This window comes from Camponotus floridanus, unplaced genomic scaffold (genome assembly GCF_003227725.1).
Source record: "Camponotus floridanus strain SB8 unplaced genomic scaffold, Cflo_v7.5 scaffold25, whole genome shotgun sequence".
NCBI lineage: Eukaryota > Metazoa > Arthropoda > Insecta > Hymenoptera > Formicidae > Camponotus > Camponotus floridanus.
The window spans coordinates 210,562-223,763 of NW_020229381.1; the positions used below are offsets into that span (position 1 = coordinate 210,562).

A 13,202-nucleotide genomic window follows, 5' to 3' on the forward strand; every position below is an offset into this window, starting at 1 on the left:
AAGAAATAAATTTGTGTTAATTGATAAAATTTACCAATCATTGAATAATTCAAATTTGAATAAAATAGAGAGAGAGAGAGAGAGAGAGAGAAAGAGAAAGAGAGAGAATGATACATATATTTTATTTAAATATACGTATCATAATTTATATATTTAAATAAGAAATATATAAATATGTTATATTTGATTTTATAATGTAATATCAATATCCGTTGATTTACATCATTTGTTGACGCGATTGTCGATTACATCGATGTGCGACAATGTCATTTTGATATTTTAAGTTGATGTCAGAGCGTTTTCAGAGAAGCATGTACTTTAAATGTTTATTGGTAAAAGGAAGAGAGGATAATTCTTAAGTTTTAAATGAAAGCTATTTTAAAATTCTCTTAACATTATACTTAATTTTTTGCTATATTATTCTGGAATGCATATATGAAATAAGATAGGAAAACAAACTAAAATTGTAAACAATTATATTGTTTTTATTTCCCACAGAATAATATATATTTAGTGTCATAATAAACACTGGTCATAGTATTCACAGGAAATAAGTGCGTGGTTTTCGTACACTGAATAGTGGCATACGATTTTTGTGATGAATACGCTTGGGCAATGGAAACTTGATTTTAGAATCATGAAATTGTTTTACTTGAGGTCTACGACAATTTGCAGCTTTCACAATTTCCACTTTGATTATTTGTATGGAGTGAGCTCGCGCGCGATGACGGGCACCCATATCTCTATAACACTGTGTTACAGCCCCACTGACAGAAAGATCCCTATATTCCCTGTACATATTATGTGTACCAGATCGAGAATCATATCTTAGCCAAATTCCAAAGTTTTTTATCTTTATAGGTGTCTTTTCTGGAATCTGAAATAATGGAGATTCTTAGATTTAATTTTCGATTATTGCATATAAGAATAAATTAAAATTAGTCATACATTGTCATATTATATTCTTTCTTAGCAATGAGACAAACGTAATATATTTATGATGTATATCAAGATAAATACCTGCTTGAGAGATACTATTTCTCCTGTGGATTTTTTGAATTTTTTCAATTGACGCAGGAAATACCAAAATCTGGACTTGGCCACTATAACATCAGGCGCGAATATCCTCATTTTGTAAAGAGGAGTAGTTTTCTCCTTTTCAGTAGGGAGCTTGCGCCCTATCACTTCAAATTCCTTCAACTAAAAGAATAATTAAAAACCAAACTCCTAGTTTGTATATTAATGATATTTATTTATTTAATATATTTATAAGAGCATGTATAAGCATTTATCGGTATGTTTATTTATAGGTTATGGCAATCAAATATTTAGATTTAAACTTGCAATTTGCATTTTTACGTAAATCTTAAAGAAATATTCGACGATTTAGATAAGAGAAAATAATTTGTGATATTGATTTCGCTTGTTCCTTATATAAAATTTGCCAAAATCAACTCACCTCACCCTTGGCTTTCATATCGCCCTGTTATATATATGTATATCACGATCGGAAAGAGCGATTGCTCAACAGCTGTCAACAACTCAGCTGTTGCGTAATGTTCTGAAACGAGTCGAATTTTTCGCGCATGTGCAGCGAACGTAATCTCCATTAACCAATCAAGACGAAAGAAGCAAAGAGTTCTAGGGAATAGCAATTCTTTGATGATATTAATCGATAATTTTGGAACAGACTTATCTATGACAATAAACAAGATACCTCCATTATTACAAGCTCTATGATAGGATATCAGATTTCATATTAAATCGAAAATATAAATTCTCTACGAGAATAATATTTCATTTGCCATGTGACAGATTATCAGATTTCAAGAAACTTTCGAATTTCCTAGAAATTCTCTATTCGATAACCAATGGACATCAAACTAATCATATGACAGATGTAACATCAGTCTACGAATAGAAGATCCCACAATGGCGGTCAGGCTGCTACAAAGAGCAGAACATGACGACATGTTGTAGTATAAATTACTCTTAATTTCATTCTGATGAAAGGATTGAGAAGGTGCGAGTAAGTTTGTATCTTATTTTGCTGAACGAACTGGAACATAAACACTGTTGAAGCATGAATTATAATCACTCGAACGCACGCCGAGGTGAGTGTAACCTACGAGTGACAGATGTAAACTTAAATTAAGTCTTTCTGTTTTTAGCGCAAGATATTTATGTTATCTTTACAACAAGATATTTGAAAAATTGATACCCCTTTTATTATACTATATATTTCTTGTTATTGCGTAATGTTATTTTTAGCATTATGCGAATGTAACAGGAAAACTTGATTATATAAATTACATACTTTTTCACAAATAATATTAACAATAGAATTATGTCTTATTGTAATATCTATTACTGTTATTTAAATGATAAATATAAAAATTGCTCATTTTATTATCTTTATATTTTTTATATAAATATTAATTGTGATTTGACAGGAAAACCGAAGAGATTGTTAGATCCATCAGCTGGTTTATCCGCACCAACTCCTCCAATGCCGCAGAGCTCATATATGTATAACCAACAGGTAAATTTCACAGAATATATATATATATATATATATATATATATATCTTATTCATTTCACATATTACACACACACACACATATATATATATATATATATATATATATATATATATATATATTGTAAAAGGTATATGGATAAGTAATCTGGTCTAAAAAAATTCAGCGTTTATTCTCCTCAATTGATTGACAAAAAAAAGAACTCTTTATATGTCTATTCTTCTTCTTCCGCCATCTATCTATCCTGCTATCGTTAACGCGCGCTCGCAACATCGTCATCTCCTTACAATATGTACTATATTATATTATATATAAAATATATGTAAAAACTCCAACTATTTGTTGGAATTTTAATTTTAGGTGCCTGTGAATAATGGTGCAATGCCAGAATATGGTTTTAACGTTCCTGGACAAACGCCACCACCACCATCAGCACCATATGGATTTAATCCACAAATATCAAATTATCCACTCGATAACACTCAAGGTGAAGAGTTTGCGAGCTCACAATTTGCGACGCAATTATTGGCTCAACCAATGGTTACAAACATGGCTGTACAATATGGAAACACATTAGTTGGTACTGGGAAGCAGCAATTTGAAAAATATGTGCCAGTTACAGCCTTGAAATATTATTTTGCTGTAAACACAGATTATGTCTTCGCAAAGTTAATGTTATTGATCTTTCCATTTACACATAACGTAAGTTTTCTAAAATACTCATGAAATGAATACTATAACTGACAAATACTATATTTCAATAGTTTTATTATCTTTATTTTATATAAAAATATATCTACATGAAAGTTACATATTATAAAAACAAAAAGCGTCAAATGCTAACTGTATTGATGAAATTGTATAATTTATTTTTATAGGACTGGTCTGTAAAATATGAACAAGACGTACCATTACAACCACGATATGAGAAAAACGCGCCAGACATGTATATTCCTACAATGGCGTTTTTCACATATGTTGCTACAGCAGGATTAGTTTTAGGTATGCACGAACGTTTCACTCACGAACAGTTAGGTATTCTGGCTAGCAGCGCTCTAGCATGGGGTGTGATTGAATTGCTCTTTCATACTGTGAGTCTGTATGTGATGAATGTTCAAACTAGTCTAGCAACGTTAGACTTGTTGGCATATTGTGGTTACAAATATGTTGGTATTAATGCAGCCTTATTGATGTCGTTGATATTTGGAAAGCTGGGCTATTTTACGATGCTACTATATTTTAGCATTTCTCTAGCTATTTTTCTGATGCGATCGTTAAAGTTAAGAGTCATTCCGCAAGGCCATAGTTCGTATACGGCTTCTGGAAATAAGAGACGACTTTACTTTATATTATTCTTAGCTGGTATACAACCTATTTTGATGTGGTGGCTGTCGTATCATTTAATTTAAATGGCAAGAAATTTACATGTGCAAGAAATTTATAAGACGCAATGAAGGGAAGAAGAAAAGATGTGTATATTTATTATTTGGTTACTAACATCATCTGTACATTTTTTGTAATAAAATTCGATACAAATATAGTAAATCATCATGCGCATTATTAAAAGATTCTGGGAAAAAAGAGCACTGGAAAATGGTATAGGTTTGATACGTATGATATTAAACTCGCGTAAAATTAATAAATAAATTGTATTATGTAATTAGAATTAATTATAGTTGTAATTTTTTTAACAGTCATGATGCACAAATATATTTAGATAAGAGCAAATCTCGAATACTTTATTTCGTACATGTATGGTATATTTGAAGATTGATGAAAGTGTCTGGAAAATAAATTTTTTCCTTAGATTTAGATTGTATTTTGATTTTTATAGAGACAGACTCGTCAAATCTCTTTTTCTCATGTTCTATTCAATCTCGATTTGCATTGTCCTTTCGAGTAGATTTGGGAGAAAATGGACAGCTGTCTCACTCGCTCACCTTTTGCAATGCGAACGAGCCTTACTTAAATTAAAATATTCAAAATCCAGTTTTTGTCGATTAACTTAATTTTGCGTATATTTCGTTTTTGGATCACGTGAAAAACATTTATTGAAATGTCAAAAATTACAGTGAATCGCGGCGTAATTAGTGCGGCGATTAATGAGTGTATACACATGTTTCTACATGTGGGAGGCACGTAAAAGCGGCGAGCAATCAACATCCACGCTTTTCGTCATCGTCACGTGCGCATTCGCGAGAGTCGCGCGATGGAGACCCGAGCTATTGATTGGCAATGGCGGTCGTGCACGTGAAAACGCGAGCGCAAGTGTATCGTGATCGAAGTGGGAATTTGAATCCGACGATCGATCGCGCGCGCAAGACTCGCACGACGGCGACGGCGTAGGTTGCAGGGTATTCCTCGCGAAGTCGCGAACATCGTAACACGCGTGGTCAGCCAACGCAACGGGATTGCCCAAGATTCGCAATGTGAAAACATGATAATGAAGAGAGTACGTATCTTGTGCGCGTCGACCGAGTGTACGTCGTCGTCTGTCATCGCACGCATCATTATATCTGCGTCGATACCGCGTGTGTAACGTCAATCGTCGCGTATTTCCGCGACATGTTGCAGATCGATATGCAGCTTGAGGGGAAAAAAACGTTGGAACATGGGGAGATTCGGTACGGGGGGGAGGGGAGAGAGGGAGAGAGCGAGAAAGGATGACATGCGGGAGGACGCGATGCGTATAATGACGTATTAACCATAATTTCACGCCAGGGTCGGGTCAGGGTCGTTCTTGTTTATTTATTTCTTGCAAACATCATCTCGCGGAGGTTGGCATCCCTGGGCTATCTCTCTCCTTCCCGTGTAAACATTCGTTGTATGTACTCGTGCTCGCGCTACAATATTGTGTTTACATTGTAACTCTGGGTAACCCTGTCACCTTATAAGGGCGAATGGAGTGGAGTTTCATACATGCGATATGAAACATCACCTCTTGAAGCGCGCGGTAATGTCTATCCTCTTCGTCATCTGATAGCTTGGGTTTTTTTTTTATTTTTGCAACGATATTCATTTAGGTTAGCTTGTCAATTTTGACATTGTTTATTTACTCGCTCCGATCATCACTCGATGGAACAATCAGTTTTTAACGAGATCCTCCTCGATTGTATATGTCGTCGTAATCTCGCAAATCTCTTCTGTTTTAATTCATAACTTTCTAATCTTCCAGATATTGGAAAAAGACAATGAAGCCAAACAAACTTTTGTCAAGCAAACAGTTATCAAGCCTTCAACCTTTGTCAAGCAGGAGTCTATAAATTTTGGATACGATGCTTCCTCGTATGCTAACTACTCTTCATCGTCATCCTCCCCCTCTACTGTTGCTCAACCTTTACCAGGACAACCACCCTTACCACCTATGCCACCGCCACCCAGCGGAGTTCCACCTCCACCCCATGTATTTGGACCAGTGCCTTCCCAAGTCACTCCTATTCAGGCATGGGCACATCCGCACGCTCCATGGCAATGGATAACACCGCAAACGTCCCCTTTACCGCCACCAACACCGCGTGAAATTACTAATACTTTTCAAAGAGAAATGCCTTTAAGGGGTAACTATGCACGTCGCGAACGATTTAGTCATAATAGGAGCAATATGTATGTTCAGAGAAATAACTTTCATCGTAAAAATAGAAGGTTGGCGCGATTTGGACAGTCGCAAGGTCAATTCGATCAGGCTGCTTACTTTGGCGCGACAGCACTGACAGGTAGTCTCGGTTTAGAATGGCAAAGAAATAATTATACCGCGACAACAAATGACGCTATAATAAATCACATGACTGTACCTCTACCTAATCATCCCATACCTCCCATTCCATCAGGAATTGTGCCCAGCAGGCATAGCGAAGAGACAGAGGATCGAGATATGAAAACTGTACTGGTGATTATGTTTCGAATACTATGTAAATTTTTAAAGATAAATAATATGATGAAATTTTTCAGAAGGAAGTTGTAAAGAAAAATAAATCAAGGAAACCAATGTCCCAAAGTTATCCCAGTAGACCCTGGAATAGAGAGGACGCGGAGAGAGCCTTGAAGACTGAAAACGAATATAACAAAAAGAATAAGATTAATGCGCAAAGCTTAATAATTAAGTTTCCCGATCCAGATCTAAATAAAGATATTGTTAGATTATTTCATCCTGGTATACAAAACATACATTTTCAAAGTCCAAGCGGGCCGAGATACTGCTTTATCCAGATGGCAGAGAATGTGAATATCGACGAAGCTATAAAAGATTTGGAAAAAATTCAATTTGGTATAGGAAATCTGAAAGTTGAGAGAAAATCATTAAGAGACGAGGATAATCCGATGCCCGAAGAGATAGATCCTTATACTTTATACATAGGAAATTTGCCCGAATCTGTTAATGTAAACGAGGTGAAAAATAAATTTCCAACAGCACGAGTAGATGTAGGATACGCGCAAAAAATGAGGAACACCCGGTTAGTTTTATGATTATATATAAATATATGCATTATTTATATATAGTTGATGTAACAGAATTATATTTTACAATTTCATGCTTACAATACTATTGCATACTCTTGTTACAGATATGCTTTTATAAGATACAATAGCGTAGATGAAGCGATATCAGCTTATAAACAGGCACATGATTTAATGTGGGACACGAGAAGTATTATTGTTAGATTTAGACGGCAGCGAGGTAATGCTTGTCTTCCTGGAGAACCCAAGTCTAACGTTAAAAAAGTTAAAGAGGAATCAAATAATGCTGCGCAAGTGAAAAAGGAACAGAATGCAAATCATGTTGAGTTTAAGCCTAATGTTAAGAAGCTGAAGGAAGAAGGAAATAATGCCAATCAAATGAAGAAAGATGATAAAATTAATCACGCGGATAAATCATCGACGAATCAAGATGCAAATAGCGTTGAAACGCGACTGCAAGATAATTCTAATAAGGCACAAAATAAGCCAAATTTGCAAACTCAGGAACAAAATGTAAACTCCCATTCCCCCATGTTGCCGACTTTGATTACGTCGGCTAAAACAGCACAAGAACAGCAACAACAACCCTGGGTAATATAAAATTAACGTTATTAAATTGTGATATATTGCAATTGTATATGAAACCATAATTGTATATTATTTTTTTATGAAAATACGATTTAATTATGTTTCCTTTCTATAGACGTCGCAATCTCCTCAGATACCTTCAGCATCAGAAACTCCACCACCGAGCAGTCCAACCGAGACGGAAGAAGCCGAAGAAACAATGATGTTTAGAAAGATTAAAGAAGAACCTCAAGATTACGAAGAAATGGACATGTTATCTAATATGCAATCGGACGAGGACGATGATGACGATGACGATGATGATGATGACGACGATGACGATGATGAAGAACCAGATGATACTGACGATGATGAGGATGATAATGAGGAAAATTGCGAAGAAGACGAAAATATCAATGATAATGAAAATATGTTTGGCGATAAGCCATTGGAAACATTAGGTAATGAAGATGAACAAAGCGATGTAAGTACAAGGATGATAAATTATTTCTCTGAATTAGACACATCAATACATTAGCTGATCAATATAATTCTTTGCTCAGAATCTAAAAATTTGATATATGCTCTCTTATTTTAGCATCTTGATCAAATGTTCAGCAAATTGGAGAATACGACAGGCGATATCAGTTTTTGGGGCATTGAATAATATATCATTTTAATGCTCATGTATCATGCTGATCCGATTTTTATGAAGATTAATTTCATAAGTAATATGTAAATATCAGTAGTAACGTAATATAAACAAATAAGACTGCATGTATTTAAATACGATAGTATAAGCAATTGCAGAGTGTTTAAGCATTTTGTAATTATCCTTTTTTTTTTTTTCAATGAATTTCAATGAATATATCCCAAGCTTAAGTGCGAAATTATGTAAGCTATTGCATTATTAAAATTATTATTTTGTGTATTCTCGCTGTGTAATAATCAATCTATGCGTCATTTTATTCAATAGCCCAATTTTATATAGTGAAGGAAGCTGCAAAACATCAATCGCATTTTTTTACATATCCGTAATTGCCAACAATATATACAATGTCAATTATAACTGAAAAGCTTGCCGAATCGCAGAAATATAGTATTTAATATTTTACAAATAATGACTTTGTGTATCTATACATATAAAACCACAATGTGAAAAATTTATTTCTTCTATCGTAAATAAGCATATTGTATCATTTTGAACACCGGATGCGAACATTTTTGATCATTCAAAGATGCCACTATCTACTTCCGTTTTAACTGGTGAGAAAAGGCGGGTAATTATCTTCCAATGTTATTAGATGGCCAGGTTTTTTCGCGCATGCGAAATGAAACGGTGACTCACGTATATAGTATATAATATATGGTGACACATGGAGCCCCTCACATGTTTTCACAAAATCGCAGAAGACGGATCAAGTATATATCATTTCGTGAGTAAATAAACTATTATAATTATCTTGCATATATATAATATATATGCATATATTATACGATCTTATTGATATTCTTAATGGAGAAAATTTTTTTTAAATAATTTAAAAAAGATTAAACGGGGGCAATATAAGACCTCATTTCCTGCGAATGACTACTTCATTGATATTATGCGTGCGCGGGAAAACCTGGCCCGTCTAATAACACTGACTTCCTTCGAGAACGCCTGTTGCTTCGTGTTGCTTTGATTGATTGATTTCAAGTGCTACGTTTGATTTTTTCGCATTTTCTTTTCTGTTTAAAGTAAGCTCCAGGAATCTATCAAGTAGAGACAAACGACAACATGTTCGAGGCACGTCTGATACAGAGCGCGATCCTGAAGAAGGTGTTGGATGCGGTCAAGGATCTCTTGACAGAAGCGACGTTCGAATGTTCGGATTCAGGGATTCAAGTCCAGGCGATGGACAACGCTCACGTTTCCCTGGTCTCATTGAACCTCAGGAGCGATGGCTTTGATAAATATCGTTGCGATCGGAATCTATCAATGGGCATGAGCATCAGTTGGTGAGTTGAATTTCGAGGTTATAATCCGGGAAATCTTGAGAAGAAAAAAAAAGAGAACTTCTTTTCCTTTCTTTTGGCTGCGTCTCCTTAGATTTTAGATACTTTGAAATAAACTAGAGACAAAAGAAAGAGAAGGAATTGTGAGTAGAATGGAGTTAAAAAAAGAAAAAATGCTTTTTTAGCATGTCAAAGATCCTACGATGCGCTGGTGCAGAAGATACAGTGACCCTCAGGGCGGTGGATAATCCTGAATCTATCGTTTTTATATTTGAATCACCTAACAAAGACAAGCTTGCTGAATATGAGATGAAGCTAATCAACATGGATCAGGAGCATCTTGGCATTCCTGTGAGATTCACTTAGATTCACTAGATATAAATAATGAGACGATATTAAAAATGGCATTCTATATACATGATATATTCTATATACTTTATTATTTTGTAGGAAACCTCTTACTCTTGTGTTGTGAAAATGCCGTCTGCAGAATTTACTCGCATATGCAGAGATTTGAGCCAGTTTGGAGAATCTATAACTTTTGCCTGTACCAAGGAAGGTATAAAATTCAGCGCAACTGGTGACTATGGCTCAGGTAAATATTTTCCATATTCTATGTATTTTTCTTCTTTTTCTTCTTTATGACTGATTGGGCTTCTGAAAGGATTCAGCTATACACCAGTTTGGTGATTTAAATTAACTTGCTCATGTATAAAAATAAATTAAATAGGAATAAATAGATGTTCTTTTGGAAAGAGGACAAAAAAGCACAAACATTATAGTCCAAACAAAAAACTATGTGTAATGCGTATAAACACATTGATCCTATCCAAAGATTGACTTTTATAATCTATGTACTCATAGTATATTTTAGAAATAGATATATGCTGCAGATTTATAATATACACACATACATAATTTATATATATACCGGGTGTTTCAGACCACCCGTACACCCCATTTTAAAGCAAAGGAAGTGGTTATTTTGAAAAATGTTTCAGACAAAAGTTGTTGAAGATAAAGTAATGCATTACATGGGTAAATTTGATTGACCTTGGGTGGCGTCGTGAAGGTCATGTCAAGGTCGACTTGAATTTTTTAAATGGGAACCCCTATTTTTCATTGCATATTCTTGTAGCTTATCTCGAGAGCTTTCCAAAACACTATAATTAAGTACCTTTTTATTAAGTACTTTTTGAGTTATAAGGCTTGAAATAATTTCTTAATTTTACATAAACCATAAAATATCTAGTAAACCATTCATTTTTCGATTATCTTACCTTCATACTTTTATGTACAAAATAATGAGAGGAATCAATTGGTGTAAAGAAAACACATAGTTGTTTCTAAGAAAAAATATGTAATTTGCAATTAACAATTCCATATTTTTTCTTAGAAACAACTATGTGTTTTCTTTACACCAATTGATTCCTCTCATTATTTTGTACATAAAAGTATGAAGGTAAGATAATCGAAAAATGAATGGTTTACTAGATATTTTATGGTTTATATAAAATTAAGAAATTATTTCAAGCCTTATAACTCAAAAAGTACTTAATAAAAAGGTACTTAATTATAGTGTTTTGGAAAGCTCTCGAGATAAGCTACAAGAATATGCAATGAAAAATAGGGGTTCCCATTTAAAAAATTCAAGTCGACCTTGACATGACCTTCACGACGCCACCCAAGGTCAATCAAATTTACCCATGTAATGCATTACTTTATCTTCAACAACTTTTGTCTGAAACATTTTTCAAAATAACCACTTCCTTTGCTTTAAAATGGGGTGTACGGGTGGTCTGAAACACCCGGTATATATAATATATATATATATATATATATATATATATATATATATATATATATATATACATACACACACACACACAATACAGACATATACACACAATACAATTAGTATTTTATCTACATCATTAAAGACAATTATAACATTATTAAGACATCATTAAGATGACTGTGTTATCAATATTTCTTTTAACAATGAAATTTTTCATGTATTTTGCCTATATATAATGACAAATCACAGGAATTGATTTCAATTTGAAACATTGTTAATTAAAAATATATTTGAAATATTTATTTTTCTATTTTCGGTTTGAGAACAAAAGTTATAGCTATTTACAATTTCTTTTCTTGCCAGAAATATTGTTATTATAGATACTTGATCAAAGCATGATAAAGATATATGTTTTTATCAAATGAAGCTAAATAGAATAAATGTTGTAGATATGTTTATACAGAGATACTCAAAATTAGAGTGAAAGCTTTGTTGATAATGTTCATAATTGCTACACAAAAAATGTTGCATTTCATAAAAGCTTTATTTCTTTTTTGTATTTTAAACTAAAAGATACAGAGATCATGATAAATAAATTCAATTGTTTAATGATTTGAATTTTACCATGAACACAATTGTGATTTGCAAGAGAAATTATTTATTACTATTTATTGAGATTGATTCAAACATTACTGATAAAAAAATAATGCTATCTATTTTTGAATATTTTTCTGTGAAAATCACTATATAGACTTTCACAGAATATATATATATATATATATATATATATATATATATATATATATATATGTATTATATGTTCACAATACAATTAAAAGTTCAAACTATTAAATTAATTTAATTATTAAATTTAAATTTCATTTATATTATGATTTATCTTATACATGTTACATTTTTCTATTTTTTTTTACAGCCAATATTAAATTAGCACAAACTGCAGATGCTGATAATGAAGAGGAAGCAGTAATAGTTAATATGCAGGAACCAGTAAAGTTAACATTTTCTTGTCGTTATTTAAATTGTTTTGTGAAGGCTGGACCTCTTTGCAATCAAGTTCAACTATCCATGTCGGATGATGTGCCTTTAGTATGTGAATATAAAATTGGTGATATTGGACATATCAGGTATTACCTGGCGCCTAAGATTGATGATGAGGAGGAAAATTAAAATTAAAAAAAATTCATATATACTAAACTATAATTATCATCAGCGTGTTAAATTACTTATTGCATTATAAAAAAAATGTATCTTAGTATTTTTCTTACTTGGCATATTTATTTCAATAGAAAAAGATGAATCGACATGTTAATTCTTAATAAGGAGATTAACAATATCATATTTGTATTTTAATAATGAAAGGAAAAATAAATATTTCATTATTCAATATTGAGGTATAATTAACGCAAAGTTAGAAGTACTTTTAAGATAATATATTATTTGAATTTTACATTTAAAAGTTATTTGGCTTGTCACAGTGCTAGCATAATGCAGAATTGACACTAAAATTCATAGTAGAGTGACACAATAATGATTAATATAGCAAAATGGTGTCATTCTCTTAATCAATATTCACATTATTACTGTTCCAGAGACTGTGACAGTATTTTGATAATATCGCATTTTTTTATATGTAAGAAGAACTCAATATATTTCCAAAAAATTTGATAAATTTTAAATATTATATGTTATATTCTTATATCCTAGCCTAGATCGAAATTTCAAGTTTTGCTTAATCTTATTTCTTACGTTTGTGTGTGTATAAGCTATTTTAATATAAAAATACATAATTAACTTACGAGCTGAGGGAATAAAAGGGCTATTA

General features: G+C 32.7%; 4 protein-coding genes across 8 annotated transcripts; 3 read left to right on the forward strand and 1 right to left on the reverse strand.

The window, feature by feature from the left end:
- Positions 1-463: 463 nt before the first annotated feature.
- LOC105249766 (60S ribosomal protein L18a) lies at positions 464-1,546 on the reverse strand. Its single transcript, XM_011255475.2, has 3 exons — positions 1,460-1,546; positions 1,021-1,200; positions 464-877 (listed from the first exon to the last, which is right to left on the reverse strand). Exons 1-3 carry the CDS (start codon positions 1,475-1,477, stop codon positions 542-544), a joined length of 534 nt encoding a protein of 177 aa, XP_011253777.1. The 5' UTR covers positions 1,478-1,546; the 3' UTR covers positions 464-541.
- A 349-nt stretch (positions 1,547-1,895) lies between these two features.
- Positions 1,896-4,349, forward strand: LOC105249767 (protein YIF1B). Its single transcript, XM_011255476.3, has 4 exons — positions 1,896-2,114; positions 2,454-2,542; positions 2,902-3,243; positions 3,420-4,349. Exons 1-4 carry the CDS (start codon positions 2,084-2,086, stop codon positions 3,948-3,950), a joined length of 993 nt encoding a protein of 330 aa, XP_011253778.1. The 5' UTR covers positions 1,896-2,083; the 3' UTR covers positions 3,951-4,349.
- Positions 4,350-4,776: 427 nt separating this feature from the next.
- On the forward strand, positions 4,777-8,670 carry LOC105249768 (protein PFC0760c). Of its 4 annotated transcripts, none has more exons than XM_020027087.2 (6): positions 4,777-4,993; positions 5,717-6,421; positions 6,490-6,992; positions 7,104-7,587; positions 7,700-8,047; positions 8,162-8,670. In XM_020027087.2, exons 1-6 carry the CDS (start codon positions 4,979-4,981, stop codon positions 8,228-8,230), a joined length of 2,124 nt encoding a protein of 707 aa, XP_019882646.1. In that variant the 5' UTR covers positions 4,777-4,978; the 3' UTR covers positions 8,231-8,670. The 4 variants fall into 4 exon arrangements, with proteins under 4 accessions (XP_019882646.1, XP_019882647.1, XP_011253780.1 ...); XM_020027088.2 differs by lacking the exon at positions 4,777-4,993 and adding an exon at positions 5,028-5,494 and having other exon boundaries at positions 7,718-8,047; XM_011255478.3 differs by lacking the exon at positions 4,777-4,993 and adding an exon at positions 5,035-5,494.
- Positions 8,671-8,927: 257 nt separating this feature from the next.
- LOC105249770 (proliferating cell nuclear antigen) lies at positions 8,928-12,716 on the forward strand. Of its 2 annotated transcripts, XM_011255483.3 has the most exons (5): positions 8,928-8,999; positions 9,305-9,564; positions 9,747-9,912; positions 10,012-10,156; positions 12,294-12,716. In XM_011255483.3, exons 2-5 carry the CDS (start codon positions 9,344-9,346, stop codon positions 12,545-12,547), a joined length of 786 nt encoding a protein of 261 aa, XP_011253785.1. In that variant the 5' UTR covers positions 8,928-8,999; positions 9,305-9,343; the 3' UTR covers positions 12,548-12,716. The 2 variants fall into 2 exon arrangements, with proteins under 2 accessions (XP_011253785.1, XP_025264959.1); XM_025409174.1 differs by lacking the exon at positions 8,928-8,999 and having other exon boundaries at positions 9,188-9,564.
- The last annotated feature ends 486 nt before the right edge of the window (positions 12,717-13,202 follow it).

Excerpts from the sequence above, each read along its gene's own strand:
- LOC105249766 (XM_011255475.2), bottom strand. Across the intron at positions 878-1,020 it reads AAATAGTATCTCTCAAGCAG|ATTCCAGAAAAGACACCTAT; the intron begins GTATTTATCTTG and ends CCATTATTTCAG.
- LOC105249767 (XM_011255476.3), top strand. The coding sequence starts at position 2,084 with ATGAATTATAATCACTCGAACGCACGCCGAG. Across the intron at positions 2,543-2,901 it reads CATATATGTATAACCAACAG|GTGCCTGTGAATAATGGTGC; the intron begins GTAAATTTCACA and ends TTTTAATTTTAG. Across the intron at positions 3,244-3,419 it reads TCTTTCCATTTACACATAAC|GACTGGTCTGTAAAATATGA; the intron begins GTAAGTTTTCTA and ends TTATTTTTATAG.
- LOC105249768 (XM_011255478.3), top strand. The coding sequence starts at position 5,468 with ATGAAACATCACCTCTTGAAGCGCGCG. Across the intron at positions 7,588-7,699 it reads AACAGCAACAACAACCCTGG|ACGTCGCAATCTCCTCAGAT; the intron begins GTAATATAAAAT and ends TCCTTTCTATAG. Across the intron at positions 8,048-8,161 it reads ATGAAGATGAACAAAGCGAT|CATCTTGATCAAATGTTCAG; the intron begins GTAAGTACAAGG and ends CTCTTATTTTAG.
- LOC105249770 (XM_011255483.3), top strand. The coding sequence starts at position 9,344 with ATGTTCGAGGCACGTCTGATACAGAGCGCGATCCTGAAGAAGGTGTTG. Across the intron at positions 9,565-9,746 it reads ATGGGCATGAGCATCAGTTG|CATGTCAAAGATCCTACGAT; the intron begins GTGAGTTGAATT and ends ATGCTTTTTTAG. Across the intron at positions 10,157-12,293 it reads AACTGGTGACTATGGCTCAG|CCAATATTAAATTAGCACAA; the intron begins GTAAATATTTTC and ends TTTTTTTTACAG.